Genomic DNA, 19,105 nt, shown 5'->3' on the forward strand with positions numbered 1-19,105 from the left:
GTTCTCCAACCTGACAACTGGGGTTTCTCCTCTTTTCTTGCTGAAGGTTCTTGGCTGAGCCACCTGTTTGATAAAGAGCCATTTGTTTTTTTAGTGAGGATGGTTTTTAAAAGGCATTAAATCCTGTAGCCATCTCAACAGTATGCTGAGAATTATTTCTCCTGTTTATGGAACACAGACAGCACTTTCCATTGCCTGATCCTGGCTGCAGAAGTCCTTATAAGATCTTTTTCTTATGATCCTGTACATTTTGTACTGTGGATTTCCAATTTTGCTCCAGCTGCTTGTATTATTCTTTTATATTTATCCTTAATATTTTAGTCTCTTTGAACTATGCACAATTCTTCTTGCAGCTCAGCTTAGCTAAGAGCTTGTCTAAGTTGAGCTCTAGCTTTTCTTTACCAGGGGATAAGCTTATATTTATATTTGCATTTATATTTGTATTCTTAAGGTCATCTGCCCTCAAGGCTGACTTTCTTGGCCCTTCTGGATGGTGTTCCTGTAGCTCTGTGTGCCTCTCTGTTCCTACAGCCATGAGGGAGTTGGCACAAGGCTCCAGGACCTTGTGTCCACCACAAGCCCAGCTGCAGTGACTGCAAAGCAGATTTTCCCAACCCCGTATCACAGCTTGGGTGGGGAGCCACAGAGCACAGGGGCTGCAAGGCTGCAGGAAGGTTAAGCCTCGTGGCTGAGCTGGGTTCAGAGTCTGAGTGGCTTCATGACTTGTTCTGCCTGATATTTCCCACAGAAGCCACTGCTGCCAGGGCATTCTGGAGCATCTCTCAGAGGTGACATGGTGAGCAGGCTCACCATGCCCAGGGAATAGGTGTCACCCTTCCTATGAGCTCTCAACATTTCAGGCATCAGAAGCCCAGTAGGGATGGCAAAGGGCACAGAGTGGATGCAGTGAACAGTCAGCAGCTACGTGCACGTTGTTCCCTTTCTGAAGAACTTTAGAAAAGGAAGAACAAGCCAGCGTTTCAATGATGAAAAATGTCATTTGGAGCTCACACAGCTTGTAATAAATCCAAAAGAATCAGGGGATGGCCCAGGGGCAGGTGCTCTCAGTACCCTACTGCTGCTGCAGGCAGGTAACTTTGTGTTTGTGTTCTGCAGACTGAAGATTATCTCAAGCACAAGATCAGAAGCAGGCCTGAGCGGTCAGACCTGGTCAATATGCACATTCTGCAAGGTAAGAGCCTCTCCCACATACTCCTTGTGTCTCCTGCCCTGGGACTTGTGTTTCTCCTGCCCTTCTTGCGTTCCTGCAGGAATCTCATCACCATTACTTTGTTCCAGCTGCTCATGGGGGGCAGACTCAAATGGGGCACATCATAGGAATTGTGTCCAGAGCTGGTGTTAGGAAGCAGGACACACTTTTATTCCCTGACAGACACAGTCCCAAGGCCACCCAGTCTTTCTCCCATCCCTGGCAGTGTAAGATGTTCTGGGAACAGCTGTGAGAGAGAACTCTGTTACACACTGGTGCCAGTGTCTGATTGTGAAGAGCAAACCCAGAGAATTTGTTGTCCAGGGCACTGAAATTCCTGTAGCAGGTCATTGTAACACCTTCCCAAGGCTGGACATCCTTTGTGCTGCTGTAATTCTGGATATTCTGTGTGACAGCCCATGCAGTCAATGACTCAAGCAGAGCTGTATGAAAAGCCCTGCTATCAGTCTGAGCCACAGCAGCTCTCTCCTCTCCCATCCTGGTGTTCCCTCTCAGGCAGAGAGCTGGCAGGGCTGGATCCCATCACAGACAGCAGAACACCACAGTGTCCCTCGTTATCTCCAGAGATAACAAGATCCTTAGAGACAGAGAGGATGTGCAGCCTCCCTCCCTCCTTGAGTCCTGTCACTTGCCTGGAAGAAGCAGATCACTCTCTGGCAGCTGTGAATGCTGCCCTCTGCTCTCAGCATGGATACAATCTGTATTTCTTTTTAGCTCTGGCAGGCAGGAGGGCTGAGTCTGGGTCCCGTGCTGGATCAGTATTGCTGCCTTGCTTTTCCTCTGGGTTTCCATCCCAAAAACAAGCTAGCACCATTGCTTGTTGAGGAGATGGAGATGGTAGAGAAAGGCTCGTGTTTGGGAATGGAAAAGCCGAGCCTGAGGCTCAGAGAAGGACCCACGTCCCAAATCACGGCAGCCCCACCCTGTCTGGCAGAGCAGATCTGCTGTGCTGAGCCACGCTCAGGTGTTGGCCACAGCCCCCAGAGGCTGTGCTGAGGGACAGCACATTGTCACCGAGTGCTGTGCCCACAGGAGCCCCTGGTCCTGATGCTTCTGTTTGGCCTTTCAGACTCGGCTGCAGAGGGGTCCATTCAGTCCACCCAAATGAAGCTGAAAAGAGCCCGACTGGCAGATGACCTCAACGAGAAGATCGCGCTCAGGCCGGGTCCTTTGGAGCTGGTGGAGAAGAATATTATTCCTGTGGACTCAGCTGTGAAAGAGGCCATAAAAGGTAGTGACAGTGAATGGGAGTGTTGTGTGTGCATGGAGTGGGGCAGGGGCTGCCACAGTGACGGCAGGAAGTGACCAACCTGGATGTAAGAGCTGCTTTTATTGCCTAAATTTAATTATTTTCACAGTAACCATCCAGTCCAGCATATCTTGTGAGCACAGAGCTCTCATCTTAGAGCAGTGACACAAACAGGCACCAGTGCTCAGCCACATTCCCCCAGAAAGACCCTCCCTTCTTACACCCTTCCCTCCCCAAGGCTTTGAGCACAGAAGTGATGCTATTGGAGAGAGGACACTCCTTCCTTCAGCATGGGAGAGAAGCTGAGTGCACAGGGGTTGGTGGTGAGACCTGCCCAGACTCTCCTACTCGTGCTGTGCCAAGCTCCCACATCCCAATAAATGGGGGTGGAGCGGCCCCAGTTCAGGAAGGCTGAGGGTTCTCTTTTATTTTTTACCACTGGTGCTGGTGATATGTAGGACCCAGCAGAGCAGAATTCTTCATCCCTGGGGTGTGGAGCATCCTTGGGGTGCTAAATTGCTGGAGAATATGAGCAGGGGCCTGCAGCCCCAAACAGGGCACACATCTACCAACCAGACCTAGCACTTGTCCTGTGCCTAAGCTTGGTTTTCCTCCATCACCTCCTCCCACCAGAGGAGGGAGGAAGAATCATCCACAATTACTTCTCCCACGCTGCTGCAGGGAAGCTGGTGTGGGAGCCAACACAGAGCAGAAAGGTGACTCTAATTTCACCAGGGCTCAGTGCCAGGACAGGAGATCCAAAAGCAGAGAAAGGAGCAGGAAAGCCAGCAGGGTCCTGCAGTGACAGGGCAGCAACCTGTATTTTTAAAGTCTGGGGCTGTGTCCACCTGTCCAAACTGGCGCTCAGGTCTCCAATGAGGCACTGAGAGCTGCTCTGTTCTGTTGCTCTTGTTCTGTTGCTCACAGTTCCTCAATTAATGGGATCATTTCCATTGGTATAATCCCATTTGAAGGGTCTGTTCTGGAGCTCAGAGAGGCTGGGGACAATGGCAGGGTTTTGGGGAAAAAAGAGTCTTGGAGTGACAGGAGAGATGCCAAAAATGAGAGTTGAAACAGCAAGCTTTGATTTTTATTTGATCTCAGAAACCATCTTAAATGACATGAAATATTCCAGGCTCATACACTGCTCTGTCCTGCCCCACAACTATTCCTGCTCTTGGTTTGGGGGCTGTGAAACGCAGGCTGTGTATGTGCAGCAGCTTCTCCAGCCTGGCCCTGGAGCTGCTCCATTCCCAGCATGTCGCAGCTCTCCTCTTTGAAGGTGAAACGTTCCAGGACTCTGCCTGAAGAGGAATTTTTAAGAAGAGTTCAAGTAAAATCTCCCCAGCCACTTACTAAAGGAGAGAACAGTGGAAAAAAAAAAGGTTCAAAAAATCCCCCCCTTTATAAACATTTGAGGCAGTGTGAGCATGACTTTATCCCCTGGAGCTGAGGTTTGGAGAGGGCAAATGATCTTGAGTCTTGAATAGAGCGTCTCTCCAGCTGCCTTGTCAGGAGCTGGTGGTAAACAGAGACTTACAGGACCAAACTGTTAAAAACAAAAATACTGGCTTAAAAATTATTTGTTCCGTTTTAAATTTCTCCCTTTCACAATGCTTTTCTATCACATTGCTGGGGGAAAACGTGTCCTTGTAAGCCAGTTTCATCCCATTTAGGGTCAAACGTGCAGGACATTAGGGTCCAACATGAAGCTGCTTGGTACCACAGGGTGCCATGGGAAGAAGGTGGTGCAGCTGCACCAGGAACACCATCCCAGCCCTCAGGTTTCTGCAGAAGAAAGCCTCAAGTTGAAGGATCCTCAAGCTCATTTTTGAAGTCAGAGGCACCTTGTGGTACTCACAGTTCGGGTCAAAGGGCTGAACACAGAGCGGAGATGAGTCCTGGCACTTCTGAACGTTAAGCCTTTTGTTTTTGCAATACCAGAAAGATGACAGGGTTTAAAATCATTTTACTTTAACCTTGGAATCTCAACTGTTTATACAGTGGAAAGTTCAGCTGACGTGTTCCTCTAATCACCTCCGGCAGGGTGAGCAGAAAGTGCCAGACCCCAACCGAAAGCCCAAACGTCCCAGTGACAGGAGGCCGCCAGTGCCCTGCATAGCTGAGCCGTGATACAAGGAACTTTTTTTACCAGGTCCTTGTCATCACTTTGTCCAATGCGCTCAAGAGGACAATACCCAGTGCATTAGAAACGGCCCGGAGCAAACACCATCCTGCCTGAGATTACAGCAGGGACACGGGACTGAGAAACAATACGCTCAGGCCGGGCTGGGTGAGAGCAGGACAGATAAGGGAAGCATTCCCCATTGGCACAGCCCTGCGGTATCAAGCAGCAGGATGCAGCACATTCCTGTCATGCTCTGGGCTGTCACTGTGTCCTGAAGGTCCCTTGTGCTCCCAGCTCTGGCACCACTTCCCAACACACGCTCGCCTGCCAGCGCAGCAGGAGCCCTGCACATCCACAAATGCTCCTTGCTTGGAGTCATTTTTCCCAAGAGAGGATGTCCACGCTGGCCTGCAGGCATGGGCAGCAGCTCCCGTGCAGCCCAGGTGGCCCATGCAATGCTGCAGCTCCTCAGGGACCTGTTTGGGTGCCGCCTCTGATGGAGAGGATGGAGAGGACACAGACCCTCTTTGCAGGGACAGCAAGTTGAACACAGCTGATCTCATTTCCCCAGCCCATGTCTGGGCAGCAGCTCAGGCAGGGAGCCAGGGTTCTGTCCTCGCCCACCCTGGCACCAGCAGCCACAGGGAGTGGAGATAACCCTTATCTCTCAGATAGGGGCAGGGGTCAGAGCAGGAGGTGCGTGTCGCTGAGAAGGTGCACATTGCTAGGCCAGCAGCAGGGACAGGTGGAAGCTTGTCCCCAGGCCCTTCCTATTTCCCCATTTGTCACCTCACTATCAGCGTGCCAAGCTGCCTGACAAATGCCAGACATGAGCACGAGGAGATTACGAGTGTGGCCACGCTGCTCCTTCCTCTACCCCCACCTGCAGCTCTCCCGAGGCTCACATGAGACCTTTTTTTTCTCAGCACTTTATTTATCATCAAACCTCGGGGTCAAGAGCCCTTGCCCATCTGACTAGCAGATAACAGTGCAGGAGCTGTGCAGGCGGGGCAGCCTGGGGCTGTGGGGCAGGCAGCAGAAGTGGTTTGAACTGTGTCCTGTGGGTGAAACCTGTGCACAGAGACAGGATGGGGAGCCTCTGTGCACCTGCAGCCACATCCACTCTTGCTGGCTCTTGTGCTGTGAGCAGACGGATCACATTCCGAGCTGATTTCAACCTCACTCCTTCTGCTGAGGATGGAGTCCCATACATGGGGTGGGTGTTCAGACGGGGTGCTCAGCTCAGGAGGGAGATTCGTGCCCTGCAGGATGGCAGAGCCCCTCCTGCACCAGTCCCACCTGTCCGCACCAGCCCTGCTGTGCTGGAGGGATGGGCTCCTGCATCCCCATCTCTCTCTGTCCCAAGGAACAAGGGCCATGGTTCCAGCTCCTCCAATCGTCCTCTCTCCCTGTCTCAAGGAACAAGGGCCAAGATCCTGTCTCCTCTAACCCTACTTTCTCCCTGTCTCAAGGAACAGGAACAAGGGCCATGGTCCCAGCTCTCGGACCTCTCCTCTTTCCCTGTCTCAAGAAAAAAGGGCCACGGTCCTGGTTCCTCAGATCCCCCTTCTCTCCCACAGTCCATGGTCCTGGTTCCTCGGACTCCTCCTCTCTCCTGGTTCCCAGGAACAAGGGCCATGGTCCCAGCTCCTCCATCCCCTCCTCTCTCCCTGTCTCAAGGAACAAGGGCCATGGTCCTGGCTCCTCAGATACCCTTTCTCTCCCAAGGGACCCAGTCCACGGTCCCAGTTTCTCCAAGCCCTCCTCTCTTCCCCAAGGAACAAGGGCCATGATCCCGGTCCCTTCATCCCCTCCTCTCTCCCTGTCCCAAGCCCTGTCCATGGCTGGGCCCCCCTGCTCTCCCCAGCCCCCGGGCAGCCGTGTGCCCCTCACGCAGGGCCGGGCAGGGGCGGCGGGCACGGCCTAGCTCACCCCGTGCCCGTCTGCCCCCGCAGGCCCTGACCGTGCCCCCTCTGCCCCCGCAGGCACCCAGGGCGGCTTTCCCCGGCAGAGCGACGCCTTCGCCTTCGAGGAGGACAGCAGCAACGACGGGCTGTCCCCGGAGCGGCCCCGCAGCCGCGGCTCCCCGGGCCCCGCCGAGCCGCCCCCCGGCTCCAAGGCGCCCGAGCCGCCCCCCGCCGGCCCTGCCGGGGCTCCCCAGGTAGGGAGAGCCGTCCTGGGGCCGGGGGACATGCGGGGGACAGAGCCGTGCGGCGCTGGGGATGGCACAGGGAGCGACACGCGGGGTCCCGGGCCGGCAGGTGATTCCTGCCCTGTACTCGGCACTGATATCCCGTGAGGTGTCCAGTTCTGGGACAATTTAGGAAGGATGTGGGGATGCTGGAGCGTGTCCAGAGGAGGCAACAAGGCTGGTGAGGGGTCTGGAGCACAAGTCCTGTGAGGAGCGGCTGAGGGAGCTGTAGGGGCTCACACTGCACAAGAGAAGTCTCAGGGGTGTGAGACCTCATCACTCCCTACAGCTCCCTGTAGGAGCGTGCAGCCAGGTGGGGTCGGGCTCTTTTGCCAGGGAACAGCGACAGGACAAGAGGACACAGCCTTAAGCTGCACCAGGGGAGGTTCAGGTTGAACATTAGGGAGAAATTTATCACTGAAAGAGTGGCTGGACATTGGAATGGGCTGCCCGGGGAGGCGGTGGAGTCACCACCATCCCTGGAGGTGTTCAAGGAGAGCCTGGATGTGGCACTCAGTGCCGTGGTTTAGTTGACAGGGCGGTGTTAGGTGAGCGATTGGACTCGATGATCTCAAAGGTCCTTTCCAGCTGGGTTAATTCTGTGATTCGGTGTGATTCTGTGATTTTGTGACATTCTGTCATCCTGGGACCGCGCTGCGCGGGGCCGGCGCGCCCACTGCCGGCCGGCGCGGGCACTGCAGCCCCGGGGAGCGCCGGGCCGGGGCGGAGAGAGGGACTGGGGGCACTGGGGAAACTGGGAGAAACTGGGGAATGTAAAGGATGGGGGAATGGGAGACTGGGGGAAACTGGGAATGTAGAGGCTGGGGGAACTGGGGGGAAACTGGGGGAATATAGAGGCTGGGGAAATGGGGAGACTGGGGGGAAATTGAAGGAATGTAAAACCTGGGGGAACTGAGGGGAAACTGGGGAATGTGGAGGCTGGGAGAACAGGGGGAACTGGGGAGAAATTGGGGGAATGTAGATGCTGAGGAAATGGGGAGACTGGGGCGAAATTGGGGAATGTAGAGGCTGGGGGGAATGGGGGAGCTGGAGTAGACTGAGGCAGACTGGAGGGGCTGGGATGGAAGGGGGAGAAAAGGAGGAACTGGGGCAGACTGGGGTAGGGGAGGACCAAAAGGATTGTGGCCATCTATGGGTCAGCTGGGAAGACTGGGCTGGTCTGGAGGATACTGAGGGGCCAGCTGTGAGCAAGGATACGGGGCTCAGGTGAAATTGGGAGGGCTGGAAAACCAAGGAGGAGTGTGGAGGCAGAATACTGGGAAAGGACTGGGGTAGCCTGAGGATGTGGCTGGGATAGACATGAGGGGACTGGGATGCACTGAGGCATGTGCGGGGATTGCGAACAACATGGGGTGAGGAAACGGGACACCAGCAGCACCTGGGTCCAGCCCCACAGCCCCTCTCCCCTCTCCCTTGCAGGATCGTCCCCCCAGTGCCGATGGGCACGCCCCGGACACTGCCCCGGGGCAGGGCAGCCAGTGCGACAGCCCCAAGCAGCCGGCGGGGCAGGAGAGCCCGACGCTGCCCCTGCCCTCTGCCGTGAAGGTAATGCCGTGCCTCCGGGCTGCCCGGGAGGGGAGCCAGCCCGGGGCATCCAAGCCTGGAGTGCCCGTGTGCTGTGCCCCAAGTGTGTGGGAGCTCTGGTGTCTGGTCTTAAAGGCTTTGAATAATTCAGGCAGACAGCCTTGTGTCAAAAACTAATTAATTGTAATGGCACAAGGTACAACATTGCACCTTGCTGGAGGCAGCTGCTTGAGTCCTGCACTGAAAACATCCCCTGGGGCTGGGAGCAGGAGGAGATACCAGGCCACACTGGAGCACCTCCCAGGCAGGGAGGGTCATTCTCCATCTCGTGTGCTCTCCAGCCCAGCTGAGATGGGACACAGTGCCAAGGGAGTCCCCCACATCCAGGCTCAGCAGGTCTTGGAGCTGGAATGTCACAGTGCCAGCAGGAGCTGCCTTTGTTCTGTCCCATGGGGATGACAGGAGCTCTTCTCACACCCAATTCCTTCCCTTTCTTCCCACAGTCCAAATCATCCAGTGACAGCAAGAACCGTCACAAAAAGCCCAAGGACACCAAGCCCAAAGTGAAGAAGCTCAAGTACCACCAGTACATCCCTCCAGACCAGAAAGCAGAGAAGTCCCCTCCACCCATGGATTCTGCATATGCCAGACTGCTCCAGCAGCAGCAGCTCTTCCTGCAGCTCCAGATCCTCAGCCAGCAGCAGCAGCAGCAGCAGCAGCACTTCAGCTACCCTGGGATGCACCAAGGACAGCTAAAGTGAGTGCCAGCAGCAGGACTTAGTCCTGTTTCTCTCCAGGCTTTCCTCTCTGTATCCATTTATGCCAAAGCAAGGGGATAGAGGCACACCACTGAAACAGAAAAGTTTGGGAACAGCACAGACTCCTTCCAAACCATTCTGGCTTTGCATACTGGTGGGGACACCTGTGACTTGCTGGTGGGACACCAGCCATCCCCTACAGCCTGGTTTTCCTTGGCCATTCTGAAGTCTCATATAGGAGAGAGCAGACCCAAGGGAGCAGAGGGATGGGATGCTGGGCACAAAGACCTTGGGGGAACAGACAAGTTATCCCAAATCTCCTTTGTTATTTCAGGCAATCAAATGAGCAAATGGTCAAAAGCTCAAATCCTTCATCAACTTCTGGCAACAACACCCCTCTTTCTCCAGTGAAAACCACCTTTTCAGGCCAGACTTGTGTCTCATCTATCAAGCCAGGCCCTCTGCCCTCCAACCTGGATGATCTCAAAGTGAGTGCAAACTCCGTCACTGCAGGAGGGGAATGTCACAGCCTGAGTGTGTCAGGGGAGTGCCACAGACTGGGAGGGGCTGTGTTACAGATCTGCACACCTGAACCCCCGTGCTCTGAGCCACCCAGGAGTGCAGCCCAGCACCCTGGGGCACGGCTTGGTCACTGGGAGGTTCTGAACACGAGGGCTTGCTGCTGTGCAGGTGGTGAGGGGTGCACTGCTCCAGCCTGTGCATCAGCAAACCAAAGGGGTAGCCTGGGGAGGCTGCAGGTCAGGCTGAAGGATGATCTGAGCTGCTGCTCCTGCAGCTCCTGGCTCCATCCCTATGTGGTTTTGACATTGTGGATGCTCTGACAGACTCAGTGACTCAGCTCCTCAGCCAGGCCAGCTCTGCTCTCTGCATGAGCAGGTACCTCCTGCTCCATGCACTGTTTTGAGCCCCTCATGTAGGCAAGAAAGGGCATAGGGGAGAATCCCTCATATCAGCTATTCTTTTGTTCTAATGGACCCTCAGTGATGGGAAAGGCCAAATTCTTCTAGGAGCAGAGACCTGGGGGCAGCCCTGAGGTAGAAACTTTGCAGTTTGCCCCGGCTCAGGTGGTGAAATTCATGTACCATGATCATCATGAATCATGTGCCTGAGCACAGAACATGTGGCTCCAAGGTGGCACAGTCTCTGAGCTGTCAGATGGTTCTTGGTCTGTGTTAAAGCCCTCTGCCCATGGAGAAATCTGCTGCTAGGAAGGGAATGCTGAGTTGCTTCCCTGACCCAAGGACCACTGCTGGTTCATGGAGAGGAGTCACAGTTCTCAGAGAAAGGAGGAAGGTTTTCCTTTTAGGAAAGGTTGAGATTCTGCAGGATGGGCAGTGGTCAGGCCTGTGCACGGTGACTCTAGTGGCTGCAGGTGAGACAGGGAGCACCTGGGAGGTCAGAGCTTTAAAGCTGGAAGCTGTGATTTGAGACTCCTTGTTAGAAGCACTGGGTTTCTAAAAGGTTGATCTGCCACTGAGACTTGTTGGGTTTTCTATTTGAGCAAGGTCTTACGAGCTCTCAGAGGAGCCCATCACACCTGAGATAGCTCAGCTACCCCGAATGGCATAAAATTAGCAGGATGGCTTCTGAGGTATTGTTGGAAACAGGAAAAGTTTTAATAAAAGGCAAAATAACAAAGCTCTTACAGAGAAAAACCAAGCCAGGGGCATGAGGTTCTTGCTCCTCCTAAAACACTCCACAAAAGCAATTATTTCCTTTGTTCTCTTCTTTTTCTAGTGAATTAGCTAGGTGGGACCTAGAGAATTACCTAGGTGGGACCTAGAGAATCACCTAGGTGGGACCTAGGTCCTCATAGGACCTTTTAGCCTCTGTCTACTTGGGTAGCCCTAGGTTTGAGCACCCAAAGGTCCTATGAGGTGTCTTTTTACCAAATTGAGGAGAGAAACTTCTGGGCTTTTTTCCTTTTTAAGGTGGCAGAGGATAATTTGGTCACTCTGTCAACAAGGCCGCACATTCCTGCAGAGGCTGACCACGGGTGACTTTCCTTCCAGGTGTCAGAGCTGAGGCAGCAGCTCCGAATCCGAGGCCTGCCCGTGTCGGGCACCAAGACGGCGCTGATGGAGCGGCTGCGGCCCTTCCAGGAGTGCAGCAGCAGCACGGTGCCCAGCTTCAGCGAGATCACCACCGTCACCTTCCCGGTCACTCCAACCAGCACCCTGTCCAGCTACCAGTCGCAGTCCTCCAGCAGCATGTTGTCAAACGGCTTCTACCACTTTGGCAGCACCAGCTCCACCCCGCCCATCTCGCCCGCCTCCTCTGACCTCTCTGTGAGCGGCTCTCTGCCCGACACCTTCAACGACGGGCCCATGGCTTCCCCACAGTTTGCTCTCCAGCCGTCACCCGTTCACGGCAGCGCTGAGGAAAGCCTCATGAGCAGCATGAACGGAGGGAGCATCCAGCTGGAACTGGAAGGAATAGACACGGAGAAGGACAAGATGCTGGTGGAGAAGCAGAAGGTCATCAATGAACTGACGTGGAAGCTGCAGCAGGAGCAGAGGCAGGTGGAAGAGCTGCGGATGCAGCTCCAGAAGCGGAAGAGAAGCAACGGCCTCGAGGAGAAGCAGCAGCCTGCTCAGCATTTCTTTGGTGTCCCCATCAAGCAGGAGAACACCGTGTCCAGCTGTCCATTTGCATCCAAACAAATGGCCCTGAAGGGCCAGGCCGGCAGCTCGGACAAGCTGAGTAACTGCGGAGTACCTCAGGTGCCCCACATTGTGAACAGCCACTGCTTGGAGCCCGCGGGGCAGAGCACCATCACCTCCTCGACATTCCTGAGCCCGCAGTGCTCCCCGCAGCACTCTCCCCTGGGCGCTGCAAAGAGCCCCCAGCACATCAGCCTGCCACCGTCCCCCAACAGCCACTACCTGCTCCCGGTGTCCCCCGAGGGCCGCAGCGGGTCCCCCCCGGGCAGCAGCTGCCTCCGCACGGCGCCGGTGAGTGCCAGCCCCGACCCCGCGGGGCACACCTTGCCTCTGGGCCCGGGGCTGCCTGCAAGGGCAGGAGGTATCCCCGGTGGGCAGTGGGATGGAAGCTGGTAGCACTGCAGGGTCCTTTGCAGGGTTCTTTCTGGGGAGCCCTGCCACCGCAGCAAGTTCCCTGGAGGGGCCACAGCACAGCTCTCGTGCCCCGTGGAGCCCTGGCACAGCTGCTGCTGCCCTGAGGAAGCCCTGGCACGGCTCCCCTCCTCCGCAGGGGACCCCAGCACTGCTCTCTGCCCCTTGGTGAGCACTGGCAAAGCTGTTCATGTCCTGGGAGAGTTCTGGCAGAGCATCCTCTGCCTATGGAGCCCTGGCGCAGTTCCCTCTGCCCTGGGGAGCTCTGGCACAGCTCTCTCTGCCCCTGGAGGAGTCCTGGCAAGCTCCCACTTCCCTGGGGGAGCACTGGCACAGCTTCTTCTACCCTAAAAGAGCCCAAACCCAGCTGCCTCTCCCCTCAGGGGGAGTCCTGGCACAGCTTGCTCTGCCCTCGGGGGAGTCCTGGCCCAGCTGTGCCCCATGGAGGCCTGGCACAGCTCTGTACACGGCAGGGAAGCACCAGCGTGGATCCCTCAGCTCCTGGGAGAGCCCTGGCACAGTTCCTACACCCCTGGGAGACCCCACTGCAGGGCTTCCCAGCATCTTGCCAAGCCATTGTGGCTCCCAGCAGTGTGTGAGGGATTTTCACCACTGAGCTGGAGGAGAGCAGTTTCCCCAGGGAAGTCTTTTCTCAGGAAGCTGGAGCAGGGCTGGCAGTTGAGGTCTGCAGTCAGACAGAGCTTGGCCTCCCCACCAGGCCAGCAGCCCAGCACAGAGCTGTCCCCAGCAGCCACCACTGCTCACTCAGCCCCCTGGACAAGCACTTGGGGAGGGGGACATGCTGCACAAAACAGCACAAGGTTCTGCTCACAGCCCCAGTGCCCTCCCAGGGCTGCCCAGGCAGCAGCAGCAGCCCCTTGCAGTGGCCTGTGCCATGCACAGGGGTGCCAGGTGTGCTCACAGGGGTGTGACAGGGCAGGCTGGGTGTGGGGGACAGCCCACAGCAGAGCAGGGCTCTCCCAGCCCACCCACAGTGGCCCCAGCAGGGATTGGGGGTCAGCCCTGCACAGGGGCACAGAGTGGGGCTCAGGAGGACAGCAAGGTAGGTGCCATGGGCAGCTGGCAAACAGCACAGCCAGTGAGGTGGGAAAGGGCCACCAGGTTTAGGGTGAGGAGGGGCAGAGGCAGAGCTGCCAGTGCAATGGGCATGGAGGGCAGTGGGGCGGCTGCAGGGGTGGGGAGGGTGAAGGCAGCACTGGTTTGGGTGAGTGGGGAGCAGGGGATGCAGGGGGTGACTCTGGGGCTGTGCAGGTGAGCTGGGCACTGCAGCAGGGCTCTGGGGACAGTGGGACACAGTGCTGTGAGCTGACAGCCAAAAGGCAGCAGGGCTGCTCTGGGCACATGGACAGTGGTCAGTGAGGCTCAGGAGGGAGCAGTGACACCACAGGGGCATCTCCAGCTGCTCCCTCACTGCCCAAGGGCAGGGGGATGGTCCCTTTGTGTCCTCTAGCTCATCCCAAGTCCACCACCACCCATCCTGGACATCCCTCTGCTGCCTGCAAGGGACTGCTGGGGGTGAGGGTCCTTCAGCAAGAGCTCTTCCTTTGTGCCCAGCACTGCAGTGCTGTTTCCCATGAGCCAGGGGTGGTGTTCCTTCCAGCTCCCCTCCACAGAAAGGTGGCCAGGATGTGCATGGCCAGGCAGAGTGACCCCACTGCTGCCCTGGATCCAACCCACCTGGAGGGACAATCCCCTGGTGCTGGTTTTTGTGGGACAGGGCCATGGCCAGGCAGTGGGGAAGGACACACAAGGGGCTGGAGGTGATGGGGACAGCAGCTGACAGGCACTGTGCTCCAAATGCCATCCATCCTGGCAGGGGAGCCTGGCAAAAAGCTGGCAAAGACATGCCAGGTGTTTGGCACAGGCAGAGATTTCTGGGTGACCTTTCCTGGCATGAGCTCTGTGAGATGCCCCCAGTCAGGTGGTGATGGGAGGGGGCTGGGGAGGTGCCTCACCACTGGCCAAGCACAGCTGACCCCCAGCAGCATCTCTGCCTTCCCTTTGTCCTGCATGTCCCCAGGACACCAGGCTGTCCTGTGCCACCCTGTCTGTGCAGTGACGAGGGGCCAGCCTGGCCTGGCTCTCAGAGCTGGGTCAGGGAGCTGGTTCTCCTGCCTCTATCCTGCTCAGAGCCAGGCATTTTGAGTTGGTTTGACCCACAAAATTGTCATTTTCCCTGGCACCACACCAACCCCAGCAGGGAGGAGAGAGCCGTGCATTGACTCCATTTCCCTGTATCTCCCCATGCAGATGGCTGCGCAGTCAGGCCAAAACTTTTCTATTTCATCCCCAAGTTTTTGTAAGTCAAGCCCAGCCCTGTCAGAGGTAAAGCAGCCTCCACCCTATGAGGATGCAGTGAAGCAGGTAACTGCATGGTTTTTGTTTTCTCCAGGGCCAGGGCTGCCCGTGCTGTCTCTGTGCACTCAGTGGGACTCAGGTGCAGCAGTTCCAGCCCGTTCTGGGTCTCTGGGCAGGACAGACCTGTTTCCACGAGGAATGGGCTTTTCTGAAGGGTCCCTAGCTGCCACAAAGGAGTCAGCCACCCTGCTGGGCTGGGTAGTGTCCCCTGTGCCCCCAGGGGTGCTGGGGTGCCAGTGTACTCTCTTTAGGTGCTCAGTGTTAGAGACAGACCCTTGAGCATTCCCAGGTCACCAGGAAAGCTCATCTTGCTCATCCATCTGCCCCCTGAGCCATACCCAGTGTCATAGGTTGATAAGGAAGTGAGGTTTTTGGGAGGTCAAACCAATCAGTGCTCAGATTTGCATACATGGGAGTGCTGTTCCTGCAGGGAGGACTGGCCATCACCCAGGAACACCGTCCTTCCCACCTGGGAGCAGCCTGAGTGCTGGGACTGCTGGTGCTTTTGCCTTGGGAAAGTGCTGATGTTGGCAGGATGAAAATGGGTTTATGCCAGCGTGCAGGACATCTTCCAGGTTCTGGTCAGGGAGAGGAGGGAGCCTGGGCAGTACAGGCAGCAGGGTGGGCAGGCAGGCACGTGCCAGTGTGAGGTGCTGGGGCTAAAATGTTGTGTCCTGAGGGCCCTGGGACAGGGCAGGCTGGCACAGAGCAGGGGTTGGCAGCAGGGAAGGGTGCTTTGCTCCCTGGATCCACCCTGACTGTGCCACGTCCCTGCAGTGCCCTGAACGCTGCTGCCAGCCCCATGTTGGTGTGGCCTCTCTTCTGTGTGGGAGGAAACCATTTGCGGGGTCTGGAGCCATCCTTTTTGGGGTCTAGAGCCATCCACCTGGCTTGTGGCTGGAGGGACTGTGCTCCTAATGGCCTCTACTCTGCTCTTTGTCGTTTGCTGCAGCAGATGACGCGAAGTCAGCAGATGGACGAGCTCCTGGACGTGCTGATTGAGAGTGGAGGTATGCTCTGCTTCCCTCTTCCCCTCTGGGGCTTCTCTTCCAGCCAGCCTCGGTCTGTGGGGCTCAGTGCACCCCAGCAGAGCTGCCTGAGTGGAGTACAGCTTTCCCCTGCCCTCCCTGTGCCAGCAGCCACTCAGATTGAACCAAAAGGACACTGGTCCTCCTGGAGCCTGCTCCTGCGTGTGCCAGCCCCATGGGGTGGTCTGGGCCCGGCTGTCCCTGTGCAGAGAGAAGGGACAGCAGGGACAGCACTGCCAGCCCCCTGCCCACACAGAGCCCCCAGTGTCCCCCCCTTTCCCAGGGCTGCCAGTGCCATCTCCCACACAGAGCACTTCTGCTGCCCTGCCCTGTGCACGGTGCTGCCTGTGCCCTTCCCCTGCCCCTTGGGGACAGCTGCCAGTGCTTGTGCCCTAGGGACTGTGTCCAAACCCAGGGGATCACGGTCAGAAATCAGGAATGTGTGAGGCTTCCCCCAGGGAGGGTGGGCAGGCAGTGCCAGTGGGGTCACATCTCCAAAGGGATGCCCCAGAGGTCAGCTGGAGGGCTGTGCTGGTGGGCACTGCCAGGGCACCTCAAATCCCTCTCCTTTGTTGACAGAAATTCCGGCCAATGCCAAGGAAGATCGGTCCTGCCTGCAGAAAGTGCCGCAGATAATGGTGTCACCGGGGAGCTCGGGTGGCCCTGTCCCCAAGGGCTCTGCCCCGTTCGAGCCGGTGTCCTCGGCCCCGCTGCCCTTCGAGCACTGCCCGGGCAGCAGTGACGCTCACCTGGAGGTGCTGCTCAACGCCCACAGCCCCCTGGGCAGGGTCAGCGAGATGGCCCTGCTGAAGCTGGGGGGAGAGGAGCCCCACTTCGAGGGCATGATGGAGGGCTTCTCCGGCAAAGCCGCGGACGAACTGCTCAACTCCCAGGAGATTTTACAGACTCCCCTGTCGCCCATGGACACCCAGCTGTCCCCTTCCCCCGCCGAAAGCTCTGCTTTACAAATGAGTTTCACCGAGTCTCCGTGGGAAACAATGGAGTGGCTGGACCTCACCCCCCCCAGCTCGGCCACCGGCTTCAGCTCGCTCACCCCCGCGGGCCCCAGCATCTTCAACATCGATTTCCTGGATGTTGCTGACCTCAACCTGAACACCAGCATGGACCTGCACCTGCAGCAGTGGTGAAGGGACGTGCTGGGGCAGGGTGCTGTGAGCCTGCAGCAGGCAGCACAGTGCTCCTGTCGTGCCACAGAACACGCAGGGCTAACGTGCCTCATCCAGGGGAAACTGGAGTCATTTTCCCAGCATATGGACTTGTATGAATTTCCAGTCACTGAAAACTGACAGCACAACTCTGGTACTTTGGTTTTCCTCCATTGACACAACCCCACAGAGGACACCAGTGCCTGAAACAACACTTCCTTTGATTGACAAGAACTTCCATTTTCTTTCTTTAATCTTCCCCCCCCCAGTTTTAGCAGTCACTCTTGTGAGAACTGGAGCAGCTCATGACAAGACTGTGTGGTGAGGTGACCTCACCTGGGTGGCAACAGGAAATCATGGAGAGGGAAGCCCACTGTTCTCCTGTCCTGTCCTGTCCTGTCCTGTCCTGTCCTGTCCTGTCCTGTCCTCTCCTCTCCTCTCCTCTCCTCTCCTTCAGGCAGACCTGTTGGGCTCACCTTGGCCGTGCCCATGCCAGGGTGAAGAGCAGGGGGCTGTGCCCAGCCAGGTGCCAAGCACCCTTCTGTGGACAGCTGGGCTCTTGCTTCCCCCCTGCCCAAAGCTGCACTGCCCCATCCCCGCAGAGCTCCGCTCCAGGAGGATGAGAGATGGAGATCACCGAGTTCATGGTGGCACCTTGGCGTGTCCTGAGGGGCTGAAAGCCCGGGAGCTGTCCTGGCTGCATTCTGAGCTGGATCAGGCTGACCTTGGAGCAGAGAGCTCTGGACACTGGAGGCAGATGTGAGGATGCAGGCGCAGGAATGGGGGATGTGGCATCCCAGCGGAGCAGCCGTGTCCCCGGCGCACACAAAGAGATGAGTGATGTGTTTTGGCCGAGGTAGGAGCAAGTGGTGTGAAAGGACCAGCCAGGCTTTGGAGGGGCTGTTCTGTGCACAGCCAGGCCAGGGTGATCTCCAGCCCTTGATGATCCCGGAGCAGAGGGAGCCGGGCAGGGACACTCAGTGACCGCTCCTGGGGCAGAGCCCTCGTGTGGCCGAGGCTTCGTGCGAGTGCCTGCTCCTGCCATCCTCCCCTCCATCCTTCTGCCCGTCCCTCCTCCATCCCCAGCAGTCTTCCCCTCCTCCCCGAGTTTATCCAGCGTCACTGCTCCCTCAGCCCAGAGCAAGGCTACCGGAGAACAGCTGTGAATCACCGAGCCTGGAGGAGCCCGTTCTCCCGCAGCCGGCAGAGAAGGAAGCTCTCCCGCAGTGATGCTCCCGTTTGGAATCACCAGCATTTCTCCTAAGAGTCTCTGTGCAATATTCTTCCTCAGGCTCTAGCAAGAAGGAGCCTTTGCTTCACTTCTTGGCTTCCACCAAAGAACTTGCTGCAGACTTTGTGATGGACGCGTCCGTTCATCGCAACTCTGGTTTTGCCAAAGTAAATATTGTTGCTGACAAAGATTGTTAAACTATTTACAGACTGAGTGTATTTAATATTTGTGTTACTGGAAGGACAGCACACGGAGATGGAGCTGCTGGGAGGAGGTCCAGCCTGGCTCCCAGCAGCTTCCCCAGGGATGCTGGAGCTGTGGGAGGCAGCTCTGCAGCCCGGGCAGTGTCCCCAGTCCCTGGCCTTGTTGCATGCTGTATAAAGCACGTGGCAGTAGCTTTCAAGTCACTATTTAAAGCACCATTTTTCTATTGTACAAATGTCACAGGGCACTGCTAGGATAGACAATCACAGGTTGCATTTTTTTTAAAAAGAATTTCTTTTTCTAAGTGAGAGATTTTTTTGAAGCCAGTCCGTAGAGAATATTCAGAGCACTTGAAGCAGAGTAGTGTTAGCTGCTCCACTGAGGCCTTGTACAGAGTTTTCCAGGTAACTTTCTCCTCTCAGCAATTGTATTTCCTTATTTAAAGGGATGCTGTCAGCTTCAAACTTGTAAGCAAGCACATTTCCTTACCTATGTTACCAGCAACACCTTCATTATTAAAACCCTTGTCTTGCCACTCTGTCTGCCCATGGTTTGCTGTTTGACTTCACCACTGGGACAGCCACAGCTGCCACCCCCTGGTGCCAGCTCCATGCCCTGGGACAGCCACAGTCCTTCAAGGCCAGATGAATTTCATTCATGGCAGCAGTTTCTCCTGGAAGATTTCTGAACACGCCAGCTAGAGCTGAGGGTGGGGGGGGCTGAGTCTGGACCAGGGTCCTGCTGCTGGCAGAGAAAGAGATCAGAGGGGAAAGTGATCCTGAGGCTCTTCCCAGGCCCCAAAGGACACCAGAAGCAGATTTTCTGTGCATGGAGAACTCAGCCCAGCTCTGCCTGGGCCCGTGGTCCTCCAGCCCAACCGGAGCAGCCTCCTGGGAAAGC

At 56.6% G+C, this 19,105-nt stretch overlaps 1 protein-coding gene across 9 annotated transcripts in view; it reads left to right on the top strand.

The window, feature by feature from the left end:
• The window catches only part of MYOCD (myocardin), a 33,322-nt gene extending 14,588 nt beyond the window's left edge, over positions 1-18,734 (top strand). For 5 of the 9 annotated variants that reach the window (XM_039700786.1, XM_039700793.1, XM_039700787.1 and 2 more), the window contains 10 exons: positions 1,117-1,192; positions 2,301-2,462; positions 6,594-6,769; positions 8,240-8,365; positions 8,848-9,101; positions 9,437-9,590; positions 11,136-12,077; positions 14,469-14,582; positions 15,529-15,586; positions 16,184-18,734. In XM_039700786.1, the coding sequence (XP_039556720.1) occupies positions 1,117-1,192; positions 2,301-2,462; positions 6,594-6,769; positions 8,240-8,365; positions 8,848-9,101; positions 9,437-9,590; positions 11,136-12,077; positions 14,469-14,582; positions 15,529-15,586; positions 16,184-16,752 (2,631 nt within the window). In that variant the 3' untranslated portion in view covers positions 16,753-18,734. The remainder of the gene's footprint in view (positions 1-1,116; positions 1,193-2,300; positions 2,463-6,593; positions 6,770-8,239; positions 8,366-8,847; positions 9,102-9,436; positions 9,591-11,135; positions 12,078-14,468; positions 14,583-15,528; positions 15,587-16,183) is intronic. The other 4 variants (XM_039700790.1, XM_039700788.1, XM_039700785.1 and 1 more) reach the window with 3 other exon arrangements.
• Positions 18,735-19,105: the final 371 nt, after the last annotated feature.

The sequence above is a fragment of the Passer montanus genome, unplaced genomic scaffold (genome assembly GCF_014805655.1).
Source record: "Passer montanus isolate IOZ18808 unplaced genomic scaffold, ASM1480565v1 scaffold144, whole genome shotgun sequence".
Lineage (NCBI taxonomy): Eukaryota > Metazoa > Chordata > Aves > Passeriformes > Passeridae > Passer > Passer montanus.